Genomic DNA, 17,451 nt, shown 5'->3' with positions numbered 1-17,451 from the left:
TGTGCAGCTTCCAAAAATGGTTTTGCAACCTGTTGGCCAGCAGCCCTGTCACACATACGAGGCCAGGCTTCAGTTCAGGAGGTTATCGGGCTAAAAACAATCACACTCCCACTAACCATATGTGGAACGACAGTTGGCCCAAGGGCAAGTGTTAGCCAGCACAGCCTGCACGGAGTGGAACTGCTGCTGAGGGATGGTGTGCTAATGCTGTATATCTGGCAGAGGAAATTAAAGCAGTATGTAGTATATATGTTGTTCTGAAACCTGACTGTAATGAGCTAAACCTGCAGTCTCTCCCTCAAAAGTATTAATACTAGGAGCACACCAAAGCACCTACGTCATCTAAAATGAAGAGCAATGTTTGGAAAAACCTGATTTTTTTATGACTCCAAGGCAGAAGACTGTCCCAACACGTTAGAAAAACACCAAAATTCTCGACATATTCTCCTTCCAGACCTGCCTCCACCGACTCAGAGCACAAAAACCAACGACAAAGTCAAGAAGCGGAATTATTTTCAAGCTTTTTAATACAAACTTAATAAACTATCAGTCCCTCTTAACATGTAAGACACTGACTCCGAATACTTTGTTATACCGTTTGTTTTATCAAGTATTGCACAATGTAGGTACAAAATTAATATACGATTACATTTTGTCCATAATATAGCAAAAATCTTTAAACTCTTAACAGAAAATACAACTCTTATGTGTTTCAAAAAAGCAAATATTCTTAAATCCCACCACTACGGAATATTCTGTACACAATCTTTAGAATAGTCAATGTTTTTAAGATGGATTCATTTTATAATTTCAATAAAAAAAGAAAACATAAAGTTGCTGCAGCCATCACAGATCACTGGAGTAGTAAAAAGATATAAATGCAATACCATGTCGTAAAAACAATAGATACTCTGATATTTTACAAACTCTGTACTAAATTAAATTATACAATTAGAAAAAGACCAGGAAATCCCACTTATTTATGCCAACTTCTTGACAAATTGGCGTTGTCCAGTTATGTTTAAATACTGAAAGAGGCCATGACTTGTGGTGGTGGGTTGTTTTTTTTGTCTTTTTTTATATCTTAAAACAGTCACATAAAAAAAATATTTTGTGCTTGGTTGGCAAAAGAAATAACAATGATGCATGTTGAAGTTTACGTAACCAAGCTTGGACATCTTGTACTACAAGCTTCATTGTTTAAGAGAAAAAAACAAAAAAACAAGTATAACTCAAGGGGGCAAAGTAATTCACCCTCGGGCTCATGCTCTTTGACTCGTAACTTAGATCTTACAGGTGACAAGTCGGTTTTTTTCCTTTTATTCTTGACATTCTGTTCTTGTTTACACTTTTTTTTATTTTTCAAAATGTGCATGTGTTTCTCCCCATCACATTATCTCTGGTCGTTTCTGTATGAAGTAGTAGCTTAAGTAGTACCTTCACGTGTACTAGTTGGCCATGACTGGCTGGAATTGCTGGTTAGAATACTGCATGTTGCTTAAGCTGAAATTCAAGCCATCCATAAGGGACTTGTCGTTAAGGCCACCGTAGGCCGCAAACATATCGAAGGCATTGCTGTACTGCAGCGGGCTGAGGCTGAGCGAGCTGTCCCCGGGGAACAGAGCACTCTGGCTGCCCTGGCCCTGCAGGCTGGGGAACACAAACTCCTTGGCGTTGGGGGACAGGGCCGAGGGCTTCTGGTGCTGCTGCGCTCCCAGGCCCAACCCGTACAGAGAGTGCATGGAGGTGGAGATGGCTTTCTGTTTCAGGAGACTGTTCACATTCAGGCCCAGGTTGGTGGGAGAGGTACGGGCCACCTTGTTCCCAGCACCGCCGCCTCCGTTGTTGTTGTTGTTGTTGCGTCCACTGCTCTTCATCTTAGTGGAGCCAAACTTGGTGGCAGCGAAGGTGGCCGTTGTGAAGGTTAAAGGCTGCGTGGAGCGCGGCATGAAGGTGGGGCTGACCGCCGCCGAGTGGCCGAAAGGAGGAGAGGGCGAGCTGGAGCCCGGAGAGGCGCCGTTCACCGGCTCGTTGATGGGCATGAAGACCTGCGCGTCCGGGTTGAAACTGTTCTTGATCTCCTTGTCCAAATCGAGCCCTCCATTAGTAGCTCCACTTTCGTTGGTGTCGTCGACGTACAACACCTTGACCGGGCCCTTCTCCCCGATCTGGTAGGACACCTCGAAGGGGTCAATCCACACGCTGAGGTCCTGGGGCAGGTTGTTGCGAACATCCTCAATGTCCAGGCCGCTCTCTTTGGCTGCCTTCTCCACCACAGGGTCCACCTTCTCCCCCACGTGGATGCATCGGAATCCTGAGCCCTTGTATGGCTTGTCCGGGTACCAGTGTCCCTCGTATTTCTGCTTCAGCTGCCGCTCCAGCTCCTCGCCAAAAATGTTGACCCGCCGCCTCGGCAGCTTGTTGTACAGGTACGAGATGATGAAGTTGAGAGCTACTTGGATTTCAAGCTGCATAGCTGACTGCTGAAGTCTACCAGGTGTGTGGAGAATAGTTGTGTCTGACCTTGACTGCGTCCACCGGGTCTGCTTTGTTTATCCGTGTTTGGCAACACAGATGAAATTCCAGGCAGGATGGCGATGAAACAGGCTCAAAATCAAAAGTGCTGGTTCTGGATAAGTGGCGTCCTTCCACAGGGTGTGATAATGATTTTCCTGCAACAATCGGTAGAGAGAGGGGGAAAAAAATCATAAATAAGAGGACCATGCTGTTCATGCTCTTTAAATCTACAGCTCAGGTTAATTATTAAACAAGTACTGAGGCATGTTGTAGTTTTACAGAGATGTACAAGTTAAATGTCACACAACACAGACCCAAAGCAGAATCCCTCAGGAACAGACAGACAACTGCCAGCAGCACGCTAAAATATTAACTCAGAGCCAACTGATCTGCGATCAGGCTTTACTTCTGGTTTATCTGACACCAACATTCAGCTAAATATAAAAAAAAAGAAAGAAAGAAAGAAAAAAGGTAGGCATTGGGCACATGAAGCTCACTAGAACTGGGAATCCTCTTACATAATAGGTTAGCAGATAGCCTCCTTCAGGAAAACTACAGCTGCATTTGATTAACAAATTAACTTAGCAGAGTAAAATAGTTGGTCTGTAACGTCTGATGGTTAAAAAAAACAGAGCTGGGTGGATTTCAGAGGTTTACAACAGAGTCACGGGGGACTGGTTATATCTAAAGGGATTCCTATATTTTAAACAAACGCAAAAATTAACGAACTATGATCAGGTTTAACCGTTTTAAAACGAGCTGTGCTGATTAAACAGAATCATAGTGCAAATATATGAAGCATGAAGGCGAATTTAAGCAAATAAAAGCTGCCAGAATAATCCTGTGGCACTGATAAGAGCTCGGTTGAAGGACAGAGTTAACTTGTTGAAGCTGCTGCCTCGCAGTTTTAATCCCAATATGGGAAGAAACAGGGAAAAATACTCGCAACGTGTACTCTGAACTGCAAATTCAGCTTAATAAAGAGGATATTGTTGCACTGCCACACAAACTGCAGCACTGTTACAGCCTGTACTGACACCACTGGACGTTTTGGGACTCACAGAAAATTCTAGAGCTCATCATTCCCAGCCTGTGTCAGGAAATAGACGCTCTTTACGCTGGAAAATATGAAATAGACAATATACAAATACACAAATACACTAGTACACACACCCCTCCCTAACTTCGTGGACTGACGCAGCAAATCAGCTTATTAAGAAATGAATCGAGCCACAGTCACAGCAACACCAGGAAATAAGAAGAAATACAAATATACTTACTTTTTGTAAAAAATAAAGATTCTCAGTAGTTCTGAAGTACCGTTAGTTAGTGCAAGTAGAAAAAAAAGTATAAATACTTTCTTCACATAGAATATATTACAAAAAGAGTATTCCAGTACATGTAGATTTTTTCGGAGGATTGGCGTTTCTGTATTTTTAAGGTTATTTTTGCGTTTTTTCCTCTTTTTTTTCAGCAGGCTTTGCAGAGTAGCTCCCTCCTACTCGGGAGTTTCGCAACTTCGTCCCCTTCTGTAGCCGCTCCGCCTGTATTTATAGCCTCCCTCCGCCATGGACACGAGGTGGGCGGTGATGCGGCTTCAGAGGTCAAAACAATACGAGCGGCTGCGATTGGCTGCGAGCGGCAGTCCCGCCCCCTGAGCGTCGAGCGATCCGGGCTCCGATTGGTCGAGCGGCGCTGCCAATCTGGGGACATATGATCCTGTGAAATGGGAGAGACGCCTGTGATGACGGCTTGCGTCAGAGATAACCTAGGTCTGTGCTGACAGCAAAAGGCGAAAATAATTAATGCTGGGAGCGAAACTTATCTTATATAAAGAGAAATCCTGAGCAAATAGTAAAAGAAATATAAAATAAGCATCATCTTTTATTCAATTAAGGCTCATATAAGGTGGTTTAACCCTCATAATAAGAGAATGTATTTAATTAAGCAACACTTTATTCTACCATGATGTATTTCTGAGCTTTTAGTGACCTGTAGGAGCTGTGAGTGTTTGCCTGAGAGGAGATTCCCTACAGCGGAACAATACAGCTGGCAGCAGTGTGGGTGGTGCTGAGCGCTATCTGGAAAACACGGCCGCTGATTGGTCCAAAACGGGGCAGGAGCCCTACGGTGAATGGTGTGCTCGTATCCAAGGTGCTGATGCAGGCTGTGCACGTCATCGCTAGGCTGAACGCACGCTGTTGCCAAATTTAAAGTGCATGGACACACACGCACGCACGCACGCACGCACGCACACACACACACACACACAGGTGGAGGGAAGTCACTGCTGCTGCTGCACTAATGCTCATTTACAGTCAGAATAATAACAGTAATGAGTAAAAGTTCACCACCTGTTTGTGCTTTTCTCTACTTTAGTGTAAACATCAGCAATTATTCACCTGTTGCTGCAAATACCAACTATTTTTGCAGCTTTTTTTGTGAATACCAGCACTTTGGGCACCCTATGTCTGTCTGTCTATCTATGTATCTATCTATGTATCTATCTATCTATAGAACAAAGATAAAAGCAAGGATGGCAGTCACTTAGAGCCAAATACCACACAATCAAGTCAACAAATAGGAATATTACCCTCTATAACCAATTTGGAGCTAATATAGAGCATCGTGAATTCATCTACAGTACTGTTCAAGCGTTTAGGGTTAAAATGTCTCTATTTTTGAAACAAAAGCTGTTTTTTTCCCATGAAGAATACATTAAATATATGATAAATCCAGTGTAGACATTGTTAATGTGGTAGATGACTATTGTAGCTGTAAACAGTTGATTTTTAATGGAATATCTCCATAGGGGTACAGAGGAACATTTCCAGCAACCATCACTCCTGTGTTCTAATGCTACATTGTGTTAGCTAATGGTGCTGAAAGGCTCATTGATGGTTAGAAAACCTTTGTGCAGTTATGCTAGCACATGGAAAAAAGTGGGAGTTTTCATGGAAAACATGGGATTGTCTGGATGAGCCCAAACTTCTGAACAGTAATGTGTGTTATTTCAGACAGCGATTACTCAGTTCCTCAGTCAGTTTATTGATAATTCTTATGGTGATGGGGTTCTTTGCACTGTTTAACTGTATTTTTTAAAGTTTTTTTAAACCACTTTGTGTTTCATTTTATCTGATTGATTGACTGAAATCATTTAAAGGCAAACACCACACATTCCAGCCTGAAAATAGGCTTGAATGTGTGTATCGCTGTGTATCCTATTTTCTCAGGAAAACAACCAACAGAGTGAACTTCTACACATTCCTGAAGCACTTAAGTTTGCCGAGCGGAGTCATGTGAGCCGTAAATATGTAGAAGAAGGGCCTCTGTTGGAAAGCGCTGTTGGGCATCAAACGCACAATACAGATGACAGGTCAGGCAGGGAGCTGGAGTAGAGGAGGGATTATGTGCTTTGACATTGCCTCGTAGATTCAGATTCACAATCTCCCTCGCAGTGGAAGTGGGTGGGAGAGCGAGTCGGCCGGCTGCCAGCAGCACTGTGACTTCCACCGTCCTGACGAGGCCTTCTAGGTTGCTTTTACTGTAAACAGCTCAGCGAGATCTAATGTCACATGTCCTCTTGGATCATTGCCACGCAAGCATTCTCCGCTAGCTGCTTTTTTTGGTATGGCATTTACATATAGTGTGTGATCCTTCCTTGGTGCGTTACGCCTTGCACTGTTTGCAGTGGCAACAAATAGCACAGACAGAGCAAGGTCAGCAGCAAAAATGAGGCAATGCTAAGGCTGCTATATTGTCTTAGGTGTAATCCTTTAATCATTAGTCTAATGTATCCACCCGTGTAACACCCTAAGAACTCTAATCCCCCAGTCAGTCAGAGCTGCTGATCCAGGATTGAGATGAATGCTCATTTTCAGTGCTTCTTTGCGGAAACTCAGTTCACGAGGGCTTTGTTGTGTCTTTATGAGCACAACAGAGAACTGAGGAGAAGGTGTTGGGTGTCTGCATATCTACTAACCCATTTCTCAGCGGACTGAAGGTCACCTTTAACAAAAACGGTGGCGTTGCATAAGTGGCGTTGTCACAGGACCTCAACCCAACTGCAGTAAAACACGCCTGATCCCACCCTGACAACACATAAACTGACGGCGTCCTGACAGGTGTGTGGCATTGCATTATGATCCACTTCCTCTAAAGAAGGAAGAAAACAATCACAGCAGTTAATGTGTTTTTTTTTCTTAAACCGCATCTGTGTTTAAGACTGGAGATTAAAATCCCATTTCCTGCAGACTGTTTATGTGCAGTTCTCGTGGCACATAAACAAGAGAGGAGCGACTGACACACAAGTAAAAGGAGATTTCTCACACACTTCCATGTCTGCCTCCCCTCCTCCCTTCCCTTCCCTTTTATCCCCCGTTCGCCCCCTCACCCTCCCTCCCTCCCTTCAGCTCAGACACAGAGGCTTTGACGTCACTGGTTGTTATTACTTAACACAACTCTGCAGAGCGCCGTGGGCTCCTCGTAATAGACAGATGCTCCGCTCTGGCTTTGAAGAGCAAATGAAGTGGTGGGTGAGACGAAGGAGACGGAGAGAACGGCAGAGGAATACTGTGGGTGCTACGCTGGCAGCGAGACTTCTTATTTTTGTGGATCTTTTTGTCTTTGTAGTGCCAAAATGAAAGCTGAGGTAGAGAATGCCACCATCTGAAGGAACTGAATCACATTTCTGTTGCACAAAACATTAGATAACTGAGCGACTTTATTTACCCCCGTAGAATTATGCAATACATATTTGCTTCAGAAATCTTTGACCTCCACTGTGCGTGAGCTGGGCGCAGGATGAAAAAGCCTAATTATGTTCTTGAAGATATAGACATTGATTAGAAGGGAAAACTGGCAGTCAGAGATCTCCATTAGCATGGTAGCATGGCAACACAAGACCTTGAGTTCATCAGCCTCACTTAGCATTAGTGTTAGCAGCTAAACTGGCACAGAAGATTACCCGGCACCAGGCAGTGTGTCTCTGGCTTTAATCCTGAACGTTTAACCTAAAAAAATGAAGTGACCACACCAGTATGAAACCTCATTAACCAAATTTCACGAGTGTTTACAGCAACAGTTTATGGTGTTATCAGGGAGACGACAGATTCTTGCTCTGTTTTTGCTCTGGAACAGTCTGTCAGCTCCTTCCATTAAAGCTCATGCACCGGTTGCCTGCAGTGAGTCACACAGCCTGCATGTACACGGCACGGTATATGTAAATACTGAGGTTATGTTATCAGTTGTCACGACCGCAGCATAACTACTTTTTCTCCTGCACGGTCGCCTTCATAACCCACTGAGGCTGTTACATAATTCATCCGATGGCAGGCCGTTTGGGCAACATCAATAGATCTATTCGCCATCTGCAGAGAGAGAGAGAGGAGGGAGGGATGGAAAGAAGAAAAGCACAAAAGAATCCTAATATAATCAAGTCTAAGCTGTGTGAAATAGCTCATTATTGATCCATGGTCAGTTTCAAAAGCACTAAATAAATGAAACCTCTTCATCCTGGCTGTGTGTGCACGCTGTGTGTGCACGCTGTGTGTGCACGCTCTGCCTGTGTTGTTATTCCATGAGCAAATGAATGATGCTATATTTAGAAAGTCATATGTCATATATGTCCTGCTTTTTTTAAATGACTAATTATACGCAGAAGCATCCATTGTTTCAGTTTCATAACTGCTTTTACTGACGATTTATATTCAAGTTGTGTCTCTGAGCTGAAAATTCAGTGAGGCTCCTCTGCTGCACGTTCTTTTGTTTTCTATACCTTCCTCCTTATCTTCATCCCCGTTTCTCCCTCTTTGACCTTGCAGCTCTGCTTTAACGTCCGTTCAACAAAAAGAGAAGCACCACTGAGTGACTAACGTCTCTCCCTACACTCACATGCACCGATGAGCAGGTCCAGGACTATTCCAGGACTGTATGTTCCCGTCACTTGGTTTATCATACATGAGCTATTTCTAAGCTAATTCTCTTCTCTTGATTTCGTCGCCACCCCTGAGACTTCGTGATTTGAAATGCAAAGGAAGAATGAAGGGAGGTGGTTGGTATGGCAGTGGTGCACGTGCTCTGTATGTACCGAAGCAACACACACACACACACACACACACACACACACACACACACACACACACACACACACACACACACACACACACACACACACACACACACACACAGTCTCAGTGCACATATACTGTCTGAAATGATAGAGCGACACCCCCAGCTCCTCAAGGACGTGGAGAATCAATTTAGTAATGAGACATGGATAGCTAATGGAAAGATAAGAGAAGGTGCAGGGGAGTTTTTTTGATTTATCCGTGGCGGTGACAAGGCGCATCACTTTGTGCGGTTTAGTACCTGACATTATGTTGATTACTTCACATTTTTTACCTGGGCTCTCTTCCCTCTACCCGATCACTCATGACTTTCTAACGCAGGCTCCTTCATTTAGAAGACCAAACACTCGCTCACAGCGTGCACAGGATCTGAGTGGAAGGCTGGAGGGTCCCCTGCCTGGTCTGCTACGTTTTCCACGTGAGTCTTTAACAGCAGGGCTGGACGCGCTCCAAGTTGGCAGTCTTAATGGTAAACAAAGACAGCCTGGTGGACCCTCTGCAGCATGTTCATCTAAAGGAGTACACTGCATTATCAATTACTGACAGCTGCTATACCAGCCCACCTGGCAAATGGTGACGATGTGGATTTTACAGACAAGATAATTAGTCTTAAATTTGGAATACTTTTTTAAAAATATGCTTTTTCTTCAAGTAAAAAAACAAGAAGAAATGTTTAAATTGAATGTTGTTGAGTGTTGTTAGCGCTGTCGCCTCGCAGCTAGAAGATCAGAATCAGAAAAACCTTCATTTCCGAGCGAGTACACATAAGGAATTTAATGTGGTGAACAGAGTTACAGTGCCTCGCAGCAACAACAGAGAGTAAAAGAATAAATATACAAATCTAAATCTGAGAAATTCCAAATAAAAATGTTTTTATAAGTAAAAGAAGTACCGTGTAAAGTAAGTTAAACGAAGTACTGTGTAAAAAAATTTGTTTAAACCAGGGTAATAAATTAGAATACAACTTAAATTATAATATTGCACATTGTTATTTGTTATTAAGGCTCCCCAGTTTGTATTCCGGCCTTCCTGGGATCTTTCTGCATGGAGTTTGCATGTTCTCCCTGTGCATGCGTGGGTTTTCTCCGGCTTCCTCCCACAGTCCAGAAACACGCTGAGATTAATTGATGATTCTAAATGATCTGTAGGTGTGAATGTGAGTGTGATTGTTTGTCTCTGTGTGTAGCCCTGTGACAGACTGTTACCTGTCCAGGTGAACCTTCACTCTCAGTCAGCTGGGATGGACTCCAGCCCCCCCACAACCCTAATGAGGATTAAGCAGTTTATAGATGGATGGATGGATGCTGAATCAGCCTTTCTGTATTTTTTTGGTCTTCTTGCATTCTGCATAGTAAGTTAATCCACAGGCTTTTTAGAACAAAGGTCAGGTGCTGCTGGATTTGGTCCAGAGCTGGAATGAAGATTCGGTGGTAAATGCTTGCAACATTTTGGAATCAGACTAATTCCTGTGGTTTTCTGTGGGTCAGACGAGGAAGAATCTGGGTAGCCGATGAAATCCCAACGTGAGGGAAAACCTCCTTAAATCATTTTTGACAGTTTGGTCAATATTTGTGCAAAAATTCTGTCACTGAAACAGGAAATGCTCTTTAAGATGCATTTTTGCAAAACACTTCCCCCCCCCAACAAAGTTACTGTTGTAATGTTTAACACAATCTTTTCCTCCTGTGGTCCTGTACTGATTATGTTTAAGGTCCTCCATGGTCCCAGCTGTATCTCTTAATATATATTTAATATTTCACACACACGTATGAAATCAGGTTTGTTCACCACTTTTAAGTCTACTTCTGATATTATTTTAAACTCTTATTTCTTTAAAAACACTTTTTACACCATTAAATGAAAAGGACTTTTTAGGCTATAGGGTTATATTGTGTTATAGTCTCTGCAAATGATTCTTAATGTTTTGTAATTTTCTGTGCAGCTAAAATTCAACAAGAAGTCTATTTATTTTCCGTGCACTTGCAGATTAATTTGTCAATTTAAAGGATTGGATTGTGAGGGTTTTCTGACAACAGAAACTATTTTGGATGTTTTTCCATTTGTTTACTTTGTAATGAGGAAAATGAAGCATCTCTTCCAAACTGAGGCTGTAGAAAATGTTGCTACTGGAGGGAACTGAATCACATTTCTGCTCTCATGGTGCAGATAGCATCAGATAACTGAGTGGTTTTTATGTCCCTGTAGAATTATACTATAAATATTTGCTTCATATTTAAGCTTTCTTCAAAAATCCTTGACCTCATCTATACCTGAGGATGAAGAAGGCAAATTATCTTCTTAAATATAGAGACACTGATTAAAGAGGAAAACTGCTATCCCCGTTAGCATAGTAGCATAGCTGGATGAGACCTTGAGAAACTACACTGCTCTGATATTTAGGATGCTTTTCCATTTGATACACTGTTTTTAATGCTTTTATCTCATTGTTTTTGCCTTCCTGAACTAAAAATCCATTAATTAACTTTAGGCTGTACAGAACACAGCAGCCAGGTTTTATTTTTTAATAGAACCAGGAGATACTATCAGGGTTGTAGTCTTTTGAGACCGGCTTCCCGTATGTTTTAAGATTTTGCTGATTACATTTAAGGTCATCCACGGTTCATCTCCCAGCTGTATCTCTGCTCTTTTCATATTTCACACACGGGTATGCACTTTGAGATCCTCAGACCAATTAAATCAGGTTTGCTGACCACTTTTAAGTCTATTTATTGGAACTCTTGTAGGTTTTTATACACCAAACTGAGCTTATATCTATCCTTTAAACCTTTATGACTGCTTTATTTTGTAGCTTGGATTTCTAATCATAATCAATGTTGGTGCATATTTTCTGTTTTAAAAAATCAGAGCTTCCTCCATTTCCAGCTATAAAGATGGCAAAATCTTTTCCTCGGCTCCCATTACGGTGCCTGCAATATTTTGAATGCATTGAAATATGTCCAGATTGGTTTTGGATTCATTTGAGGGAGATTGCAGTCTGTCACACCTGGCATCAGAATGTCTCAAACGTCTCTCGAGTGTCCCCTTGATTGGATTTCATTTCCCTGCTCAGTATGCAAAATAAAATAAAAAAACCCTCACATGCTGTAAACCAGGACCAGCACTCAAAATCAAAACAAGACAGACCTGCCTCTACCTTTTCACTTCTGCTGTTTTTGGCTCGTAAAGAGCTCCTCGACATGTATGAACTTACACCTTATCAGGCTTTCCGTTTGGACGTTACTCACGGCATTTGTGGCCACATGTGTCACCTCCATATGTGGCTCAAGGAATTCTGTTCCCAGTGCGTTCACACTTACATTCCCAGCTTTTAACTTGTGACTGGGTTCCTAAAGGCACATTTTAGTGCTTAGTGTGACTCTGGAGTGTTGGGAAAGTAATAGTCTCTGGGTTGAAAGAGTGCAGAGGTGTGAGAATGGAACGAGAAGGAGGAAATCCGGAGGCATAAAGGACAGCTGGGAGGAACAAGTGGGGGTCTTACAGTGAAACGAAACCAAGCGGCCACACAGATAGAAAAAAAATGGTAGGAAAACAACAACTACAAATTATTTATGTGCATCGCTGGAGAGCAAAATCAATTTTACTTTTCAAACAGCAGAGTCATCAAAAGGAGAAGAGCTGGAGATCAGAAAGACTTCAGGAGGTTTTGAGTCCCATGCACTTATCATAATTCTGATTAGAAGTGACCCCGGAAAGACACAGCGTGCAATTAGGATTCACAGAGAGAGATTAAATGTAAACAGCAGGGGCCGACTGTCGAGAAGTCTGGCTGATAGATGAGAGGAGAGATGGAGGCAGACAACAGAGGAGGAGGACGGAGGATGGAGGAAAAAACAATCTCAGTGTTGTGTTCAACGCGAGGAGGGAGGGAGGGAGGCTGTGGAAAAAATACTTTGTTGAATCTGTAAATTTAAACCCCCACACAGACACATTCATGTATCTCTCGCTGGCCTCACAGCACCAGAAACCTCGGCAGTCTGTGCATGTTTTAATCCTTGGAGATGAAGTGTCCACGCTCCAGCAGCAGCCTCATCTGGCTTCAGATGACATTCTGTGTGTACAGCTTCATACACCATGCCTATCGTCTTGAAATTTTCTGCCTGTTTTATAAGATTATTCAGCTTGTTATCAACCACTCCGTCACATGGAGCAAATCAGGTCTTGTCATGCACATATGAGTCCATTTAATAACAAGAAAAGCACTCAGACAGCGCAGGACTCCGTCAACGCTGCTCAGTCCTCGTATCATTTCCAGCGGAAGAAATCTTGAAAAAAAATCGCTGTGATCAGAAATCACGGCAACATAGAATGTGTCCATTTAATATAGATGTACCCACAAACAAAATGACCTTGCTCTGAGCACAGGCGTGTGTTCTGCATGTGCACGTTATGTACGGATACTGAATTGTGTGAACTGATGGGACTCAGAAACATCCTCACAGTTTAATCAGTTGTTCCTTGGATCATTTCTGATGGATAAGTCCTGATAAGTCCTCAGAGGTGGATTTGTAGTAGGATCACAATCAGCTGATGTAGTGTTCACTGGTTGTCATGGTTACAGTGACGCCATGTCGCTATCTCGCAGTGATATAGAAATCTTTAACACATCTGCCCATTTGTCCAAAATGATCAGAAATTTGTCCAGAACTTGCTCAAAAAAATCTTCTTTTTCTGTTCACAATCTTTCCAAAATGAGTTAAACATCTAGGATGGCTTAGAAGGGTTCCAAAAATAATTAAATACAATAACTATGTACAAAATGACTTAAATTTGACCTCATAAAATAAGTCTGTTCTATAAATGTTAACAAAATTTGTCAAAAATGACCCGAAATATGTGCAAAATAATTAGAAATTACTTAAATTTGTCCAGAACTTGCTCAAAAAATCCTCCTTAACTGTTCAAAACCTGTCCAAAATAAACTAATTGTCTAGGATGGCTAAGAATAAAAATATACTAAAAATGGGTCCAAATGACTTTAAAATGTTCTTTAAAAAGTAGGAATTATTCACAGTGGAAGTTTAATAAACATTCGTGGGCCTCAGCAGTGGATTTGTAGCAGGATCACAATCAGATGATGTAGTGTTCACTGGTTGTCATGGTTACAGTGATGATACAGAAATCTTTAACAAATCCGTGGATCCAGACTATAAGCTGCATCACTGCCAGAATCTGATCACTTGGTCCTTGTGTCATTTCTGACCTTCCCTGAAAATTTCATCCAAATCTGTTTTTGAGTGATGTTGCTGACAGACAGACAGACAGACAGACAGACAGACAGACAGACAGACAGACAGACAGACAGGCAGACAGACAGACAGGCAGACAGAGAGGCAGACAGACAGACAGACAGACAGACAGACAGACAGACAGACAGACAGGCAGACAGACAGACAGACAGACAGACAGACAGACAGACAGACAGACAGACAGGCAGACAGAGAGGCAGACAGACAGACAGACAGACAGACAGACAGACAGACAGGCAGACAGACAGAGAGGCAGACAGACAGACAGACAGACAGACAGACAGACAGACAGACAGACAGACAGGCAGACAGACAGACAGACAGACAGACAGACAGACAGACAGACAGACAGACAGACAGACAGGCAGACAGGCAGACAGGCAGATGGACGGACGGACGGATGGGCAGGCAGGCATAAGCTGATCATCACATAACTCCTTTACCCTGTACATTTACAGTATCTTTAATTATTCCAGGGCCTATTGCCAAGACGAGTCATGATACTACCACCACCGTGCTTTCATCCAAATCCATTACTCCATTTTTGAGTAGTGTTGCTAACAGGCAGACAGACAGACAGACAGACAGGCAGACAGACAGACAGACAGACAGACAGGCAGACAGACAGACAGTGATTGTCACATAACTCTGTCCTTCCTTGGTGGAGATGCATGAGGACAACATGGATGTTCATTTGAGTCTGTGCACCGCTGTGTTGAAAATGCAAATGTTTTCCCCTTAAAGACAGCAAAGTGTGAATATCAAGTTAACTTCATGTGTTTCTCTAAATTCTTTGAAGATCCCTAAAACTGAATTATTTACGAGCCGATCAGAAAATAACAGAGTTTTATTCCAGCATTTTGAATAATTTTGGATCATTTTTGAAGCATCTCGGTCAATAAGGGTTTGGAAGCAGAGTGGTCTGACTCACTTTCTGTAGTTTAGGAGAAAAATGGGTTCAGATTTTCATGTTTTAAAGAATGATCTGACATTCAAAGCTCCATTGTAACACTATAATTGGGTTGTGGGTTAGGAAATCTACTAAACCACGTAAATCTAGAACATTAATATCAAATCTTACAGAAATGATGCGAGGCTCAGTCTGGTGTTTTTTTGTGAGTTAGAGCACTCTGCTTCTAAACCCATTTATGTCCAGCCCGGTCGAAACAAAAACTGACGTGACAGTTTCACGAATCCCCGTGAGACCGTGTTGTTATGTCTGTCTGCATGTTTCCAGTCAGTTTTTTTAAAGTTTTCGGTTCATTCTGAACAGATTTAAGTAATTTTTGGCCAATTTTTAAGTTGTTTTGTGCATTTTGAAATCATTTCGGGAAGATTTTTTAAATTTTCAACAACTTTTGTTTTGTTCATTTTAGACCAATTTTGAGTAATGTTTGATGCTTTTTAAAGCATCTTGGACAAAATTAGCGTCATTCTGCAAATTTTCAGTCATTCTGGATCACTTTTAACAATTTGAAAGAAGCTCTGACTGATTTTGGATCGTTTTCCAGTCATTTTAGACTATTTTCATGCCAAAACATGCAGAAGAAACATTACTAATCTCCGCTGTAACCCAGTCATTTGAGGGCAAGGACGTTGTTCAATAAGCACATGAGCACAGAAGGGAGAGGATGAGGGTGGGTGGGGGGCACGAATGCAAAAATAAACAGCTCCTTTATTAGAAGCTGTGGCATTTCTCTGATTAGCGATTCACTCATTCATGAATCCAATTAACTCGGATCCAGCACAGTTATGATTTTGCAAATGCAATCCTTATCGGCGGAGATAAGATTTGCTCCGTTGGTTCATATTCCACGGCAGCGTCCACATCATCAGCATGTTGACCGATGGCCAGCCCCTGATTCGTCTGTTCTTTTGGCTCTGGGCCTGAGCCAGAATTAAAGGGAGCGATAAGAATGAGAACAGTGTGCCTCTGCTTTACCCCGAAGTCATGTGAAGCAGCTGCTCCCAATATATGAGGAGACACAATAACCCGAGAGCACCTCTGCATACAGATCGCCTTTCACTGTAAGAAATGTTGGTTTATTTATTAGCAAACGATGCATTAAGGAAACTTTTTCTTTGCTTGTTTCCAGTAAAACTCTCACATTCATTTGTGCACTCTATCAAATATAAATTCTGTTGTATCGGATTCTAAAACAAATCAATTATTTAAGATATTTCCTCCCTGGAAGGACTGTGCGTTGAGGGAGATTACGTCGTCGTGGGTAGAAGTAGCTCTGGGTATATGGCTCTTTACACAAGTCTTTATGTCAGGCTGGGGACTTACAAACACTTTGCCCCGCGGTGCATCTGGTTGGAGCAGACACAGTGTACCACTTTACAGTACATAAACTCTGCTGCAGTGTTTCCAGACATCTCCCTCCTCTCTCCTCTCAGCACAATGAGTGTGAGTGTGTGTGTGTGTGTGTGTGTGCAGATCTATGCTGGATCTCCTGCTGCCTTATCGATGAGTCACACAGCAGCATAGTAACATGCTCACGTACACACAAACACACACCGTGGCAGCGTGACTTCCAACAGCTATTGGTTGTACCTGTTTTGGAAACAGATACGGCATCACGGAGTGGCTGATGCATACTTAAAACGAGTACAGCACATTAACCTTTCCTTTATTTAGCTGCTGTCCTGTGGAGTCAACGAGGTGAACAAATATCAGATGGCAAAGCGACTGGCCGTGAATGCAAATCAGGATGCAGGCAAACAGACTAGATTATAATAGACAGCAGCTCCGATGAATCATCTGTGTGTGTGTGTGTGTGTGTGTGTGTGTGTGTGTGTGTGTGTGTGTGTGTGTGTGTGTGTGTTTGTGTGTGTGTGTGTGTGTGTGTGTGTGTGTGTGTGTGTGTGTGTGTGTGTGTGTGTGTGTGTGTGTGTGTTTGTGTGTTTTGCATAAAGTTGAAACAGTCAGTAAAGGAAAAGTCTAGCTTTGACTTATTTTCTCATGATTGTATTAGGAATTACATTTTTTTTAGGATACCAAGCATAAATCAAAGCGCCACATCACAGTTTAGTAATGCACCCTCACTGTCACTGTCAGGCTTTTACTTCATGAATACTTCTTCTGTTACTCTTTTCTTTTAGTCCAGGGGCATCAAACTCACCTTAGTTCAGGTTCCACATTCAGCCCAATTTGATCTCCAGTGATCCGGACCAGTAAAATCACAGCATAATAACCTATAAATAACCACAACTCCAAATTTTTGCTTTGTTTTAGTACAAAAATATTCTCAAAAATATTCACATTCAAGGAATTATCTTTTTTTCTTGAGAAAATTTAATTAAATTTCAACAACATTATGTCTCAGTTTATCATTCAAACATTAGAACTTCCAGATCAAAGTTGATCTACAAAGACACAAAACATTTAGTCATCTGGAACTGAATGATTTAGTATTTTACTCTATGATCAAAACAACAAAAGTCAGACAATTAAAGACAAAAAAAAACAACAAAAAGAAGACACAATATGACAAACATGACACGAAACAAAACAAAAAAGAGACAAAAAAGTTACA

At 42.0% G+C, this 17,451-nt stretch overlaps 1 protein-coding gene across 1 annotated transcript; it reads right to left on the bottom strand.

Moving 5' to 3' along the window:
• Positions 1 to 509: 509 nt before the first annotated feature.
• tob1a (transducer of ERBB2, 1a) lies at positions 510 to 4,059 on the bottom strand. Its single transcript, XM_022215228.2, has 2 exons — positions 3,798 to 4,059; positions 510 to 2,672 (listed from the first exon to the last, which is right to left on the bottom strand). Exon 2 carries the CDS (start codon positions 2,472 to 2,474, stop codon positions 1,449 to 1,451), a length of 1,026 nt encoding a protein of 341 aa, XP_022070920.1. The 5' UTR covers positions 2,475 to 2,672; positions 3,798 to 4,059; the 3' UTR covers positions 510 to 1,448.
• Between the last annotated feature and the right edge of the window lie 13,392 nt (positions 4,060 to 17,451).

Source organism: Acanthochromis polyacanthus, chromosome 21, assembly GCF_021347895.1.
Source record: "Acanthochromis polyacanthus isolate Apoly-LR-REF ecotype Palm Island chromosome 21, KAUST_Apoly_ChrSc, whole genome shotgun sequence".
Lineage (NCBI taxonomy): Eukaryota > Metazoa > Chordata > Actinopteri > Pomacentridae > Acanthochromis > Acanthochromis polyacanthus.
The sequence above is the reverse complement of the archived record's forward strand: the minus strand, read 5'-3'. Positions and strand labels throughout refer to the sequence as shown.

Bases quoted from the DNA above. Each gene is read 5' to 3' on its own strand.
- tob1a (XM_022215228.2), bottom strand. From the start codon at position 2,474: ATGCAGCTTGAAATCCAAGTAGCTCTCAACTTCATCATCTCGTACCTG.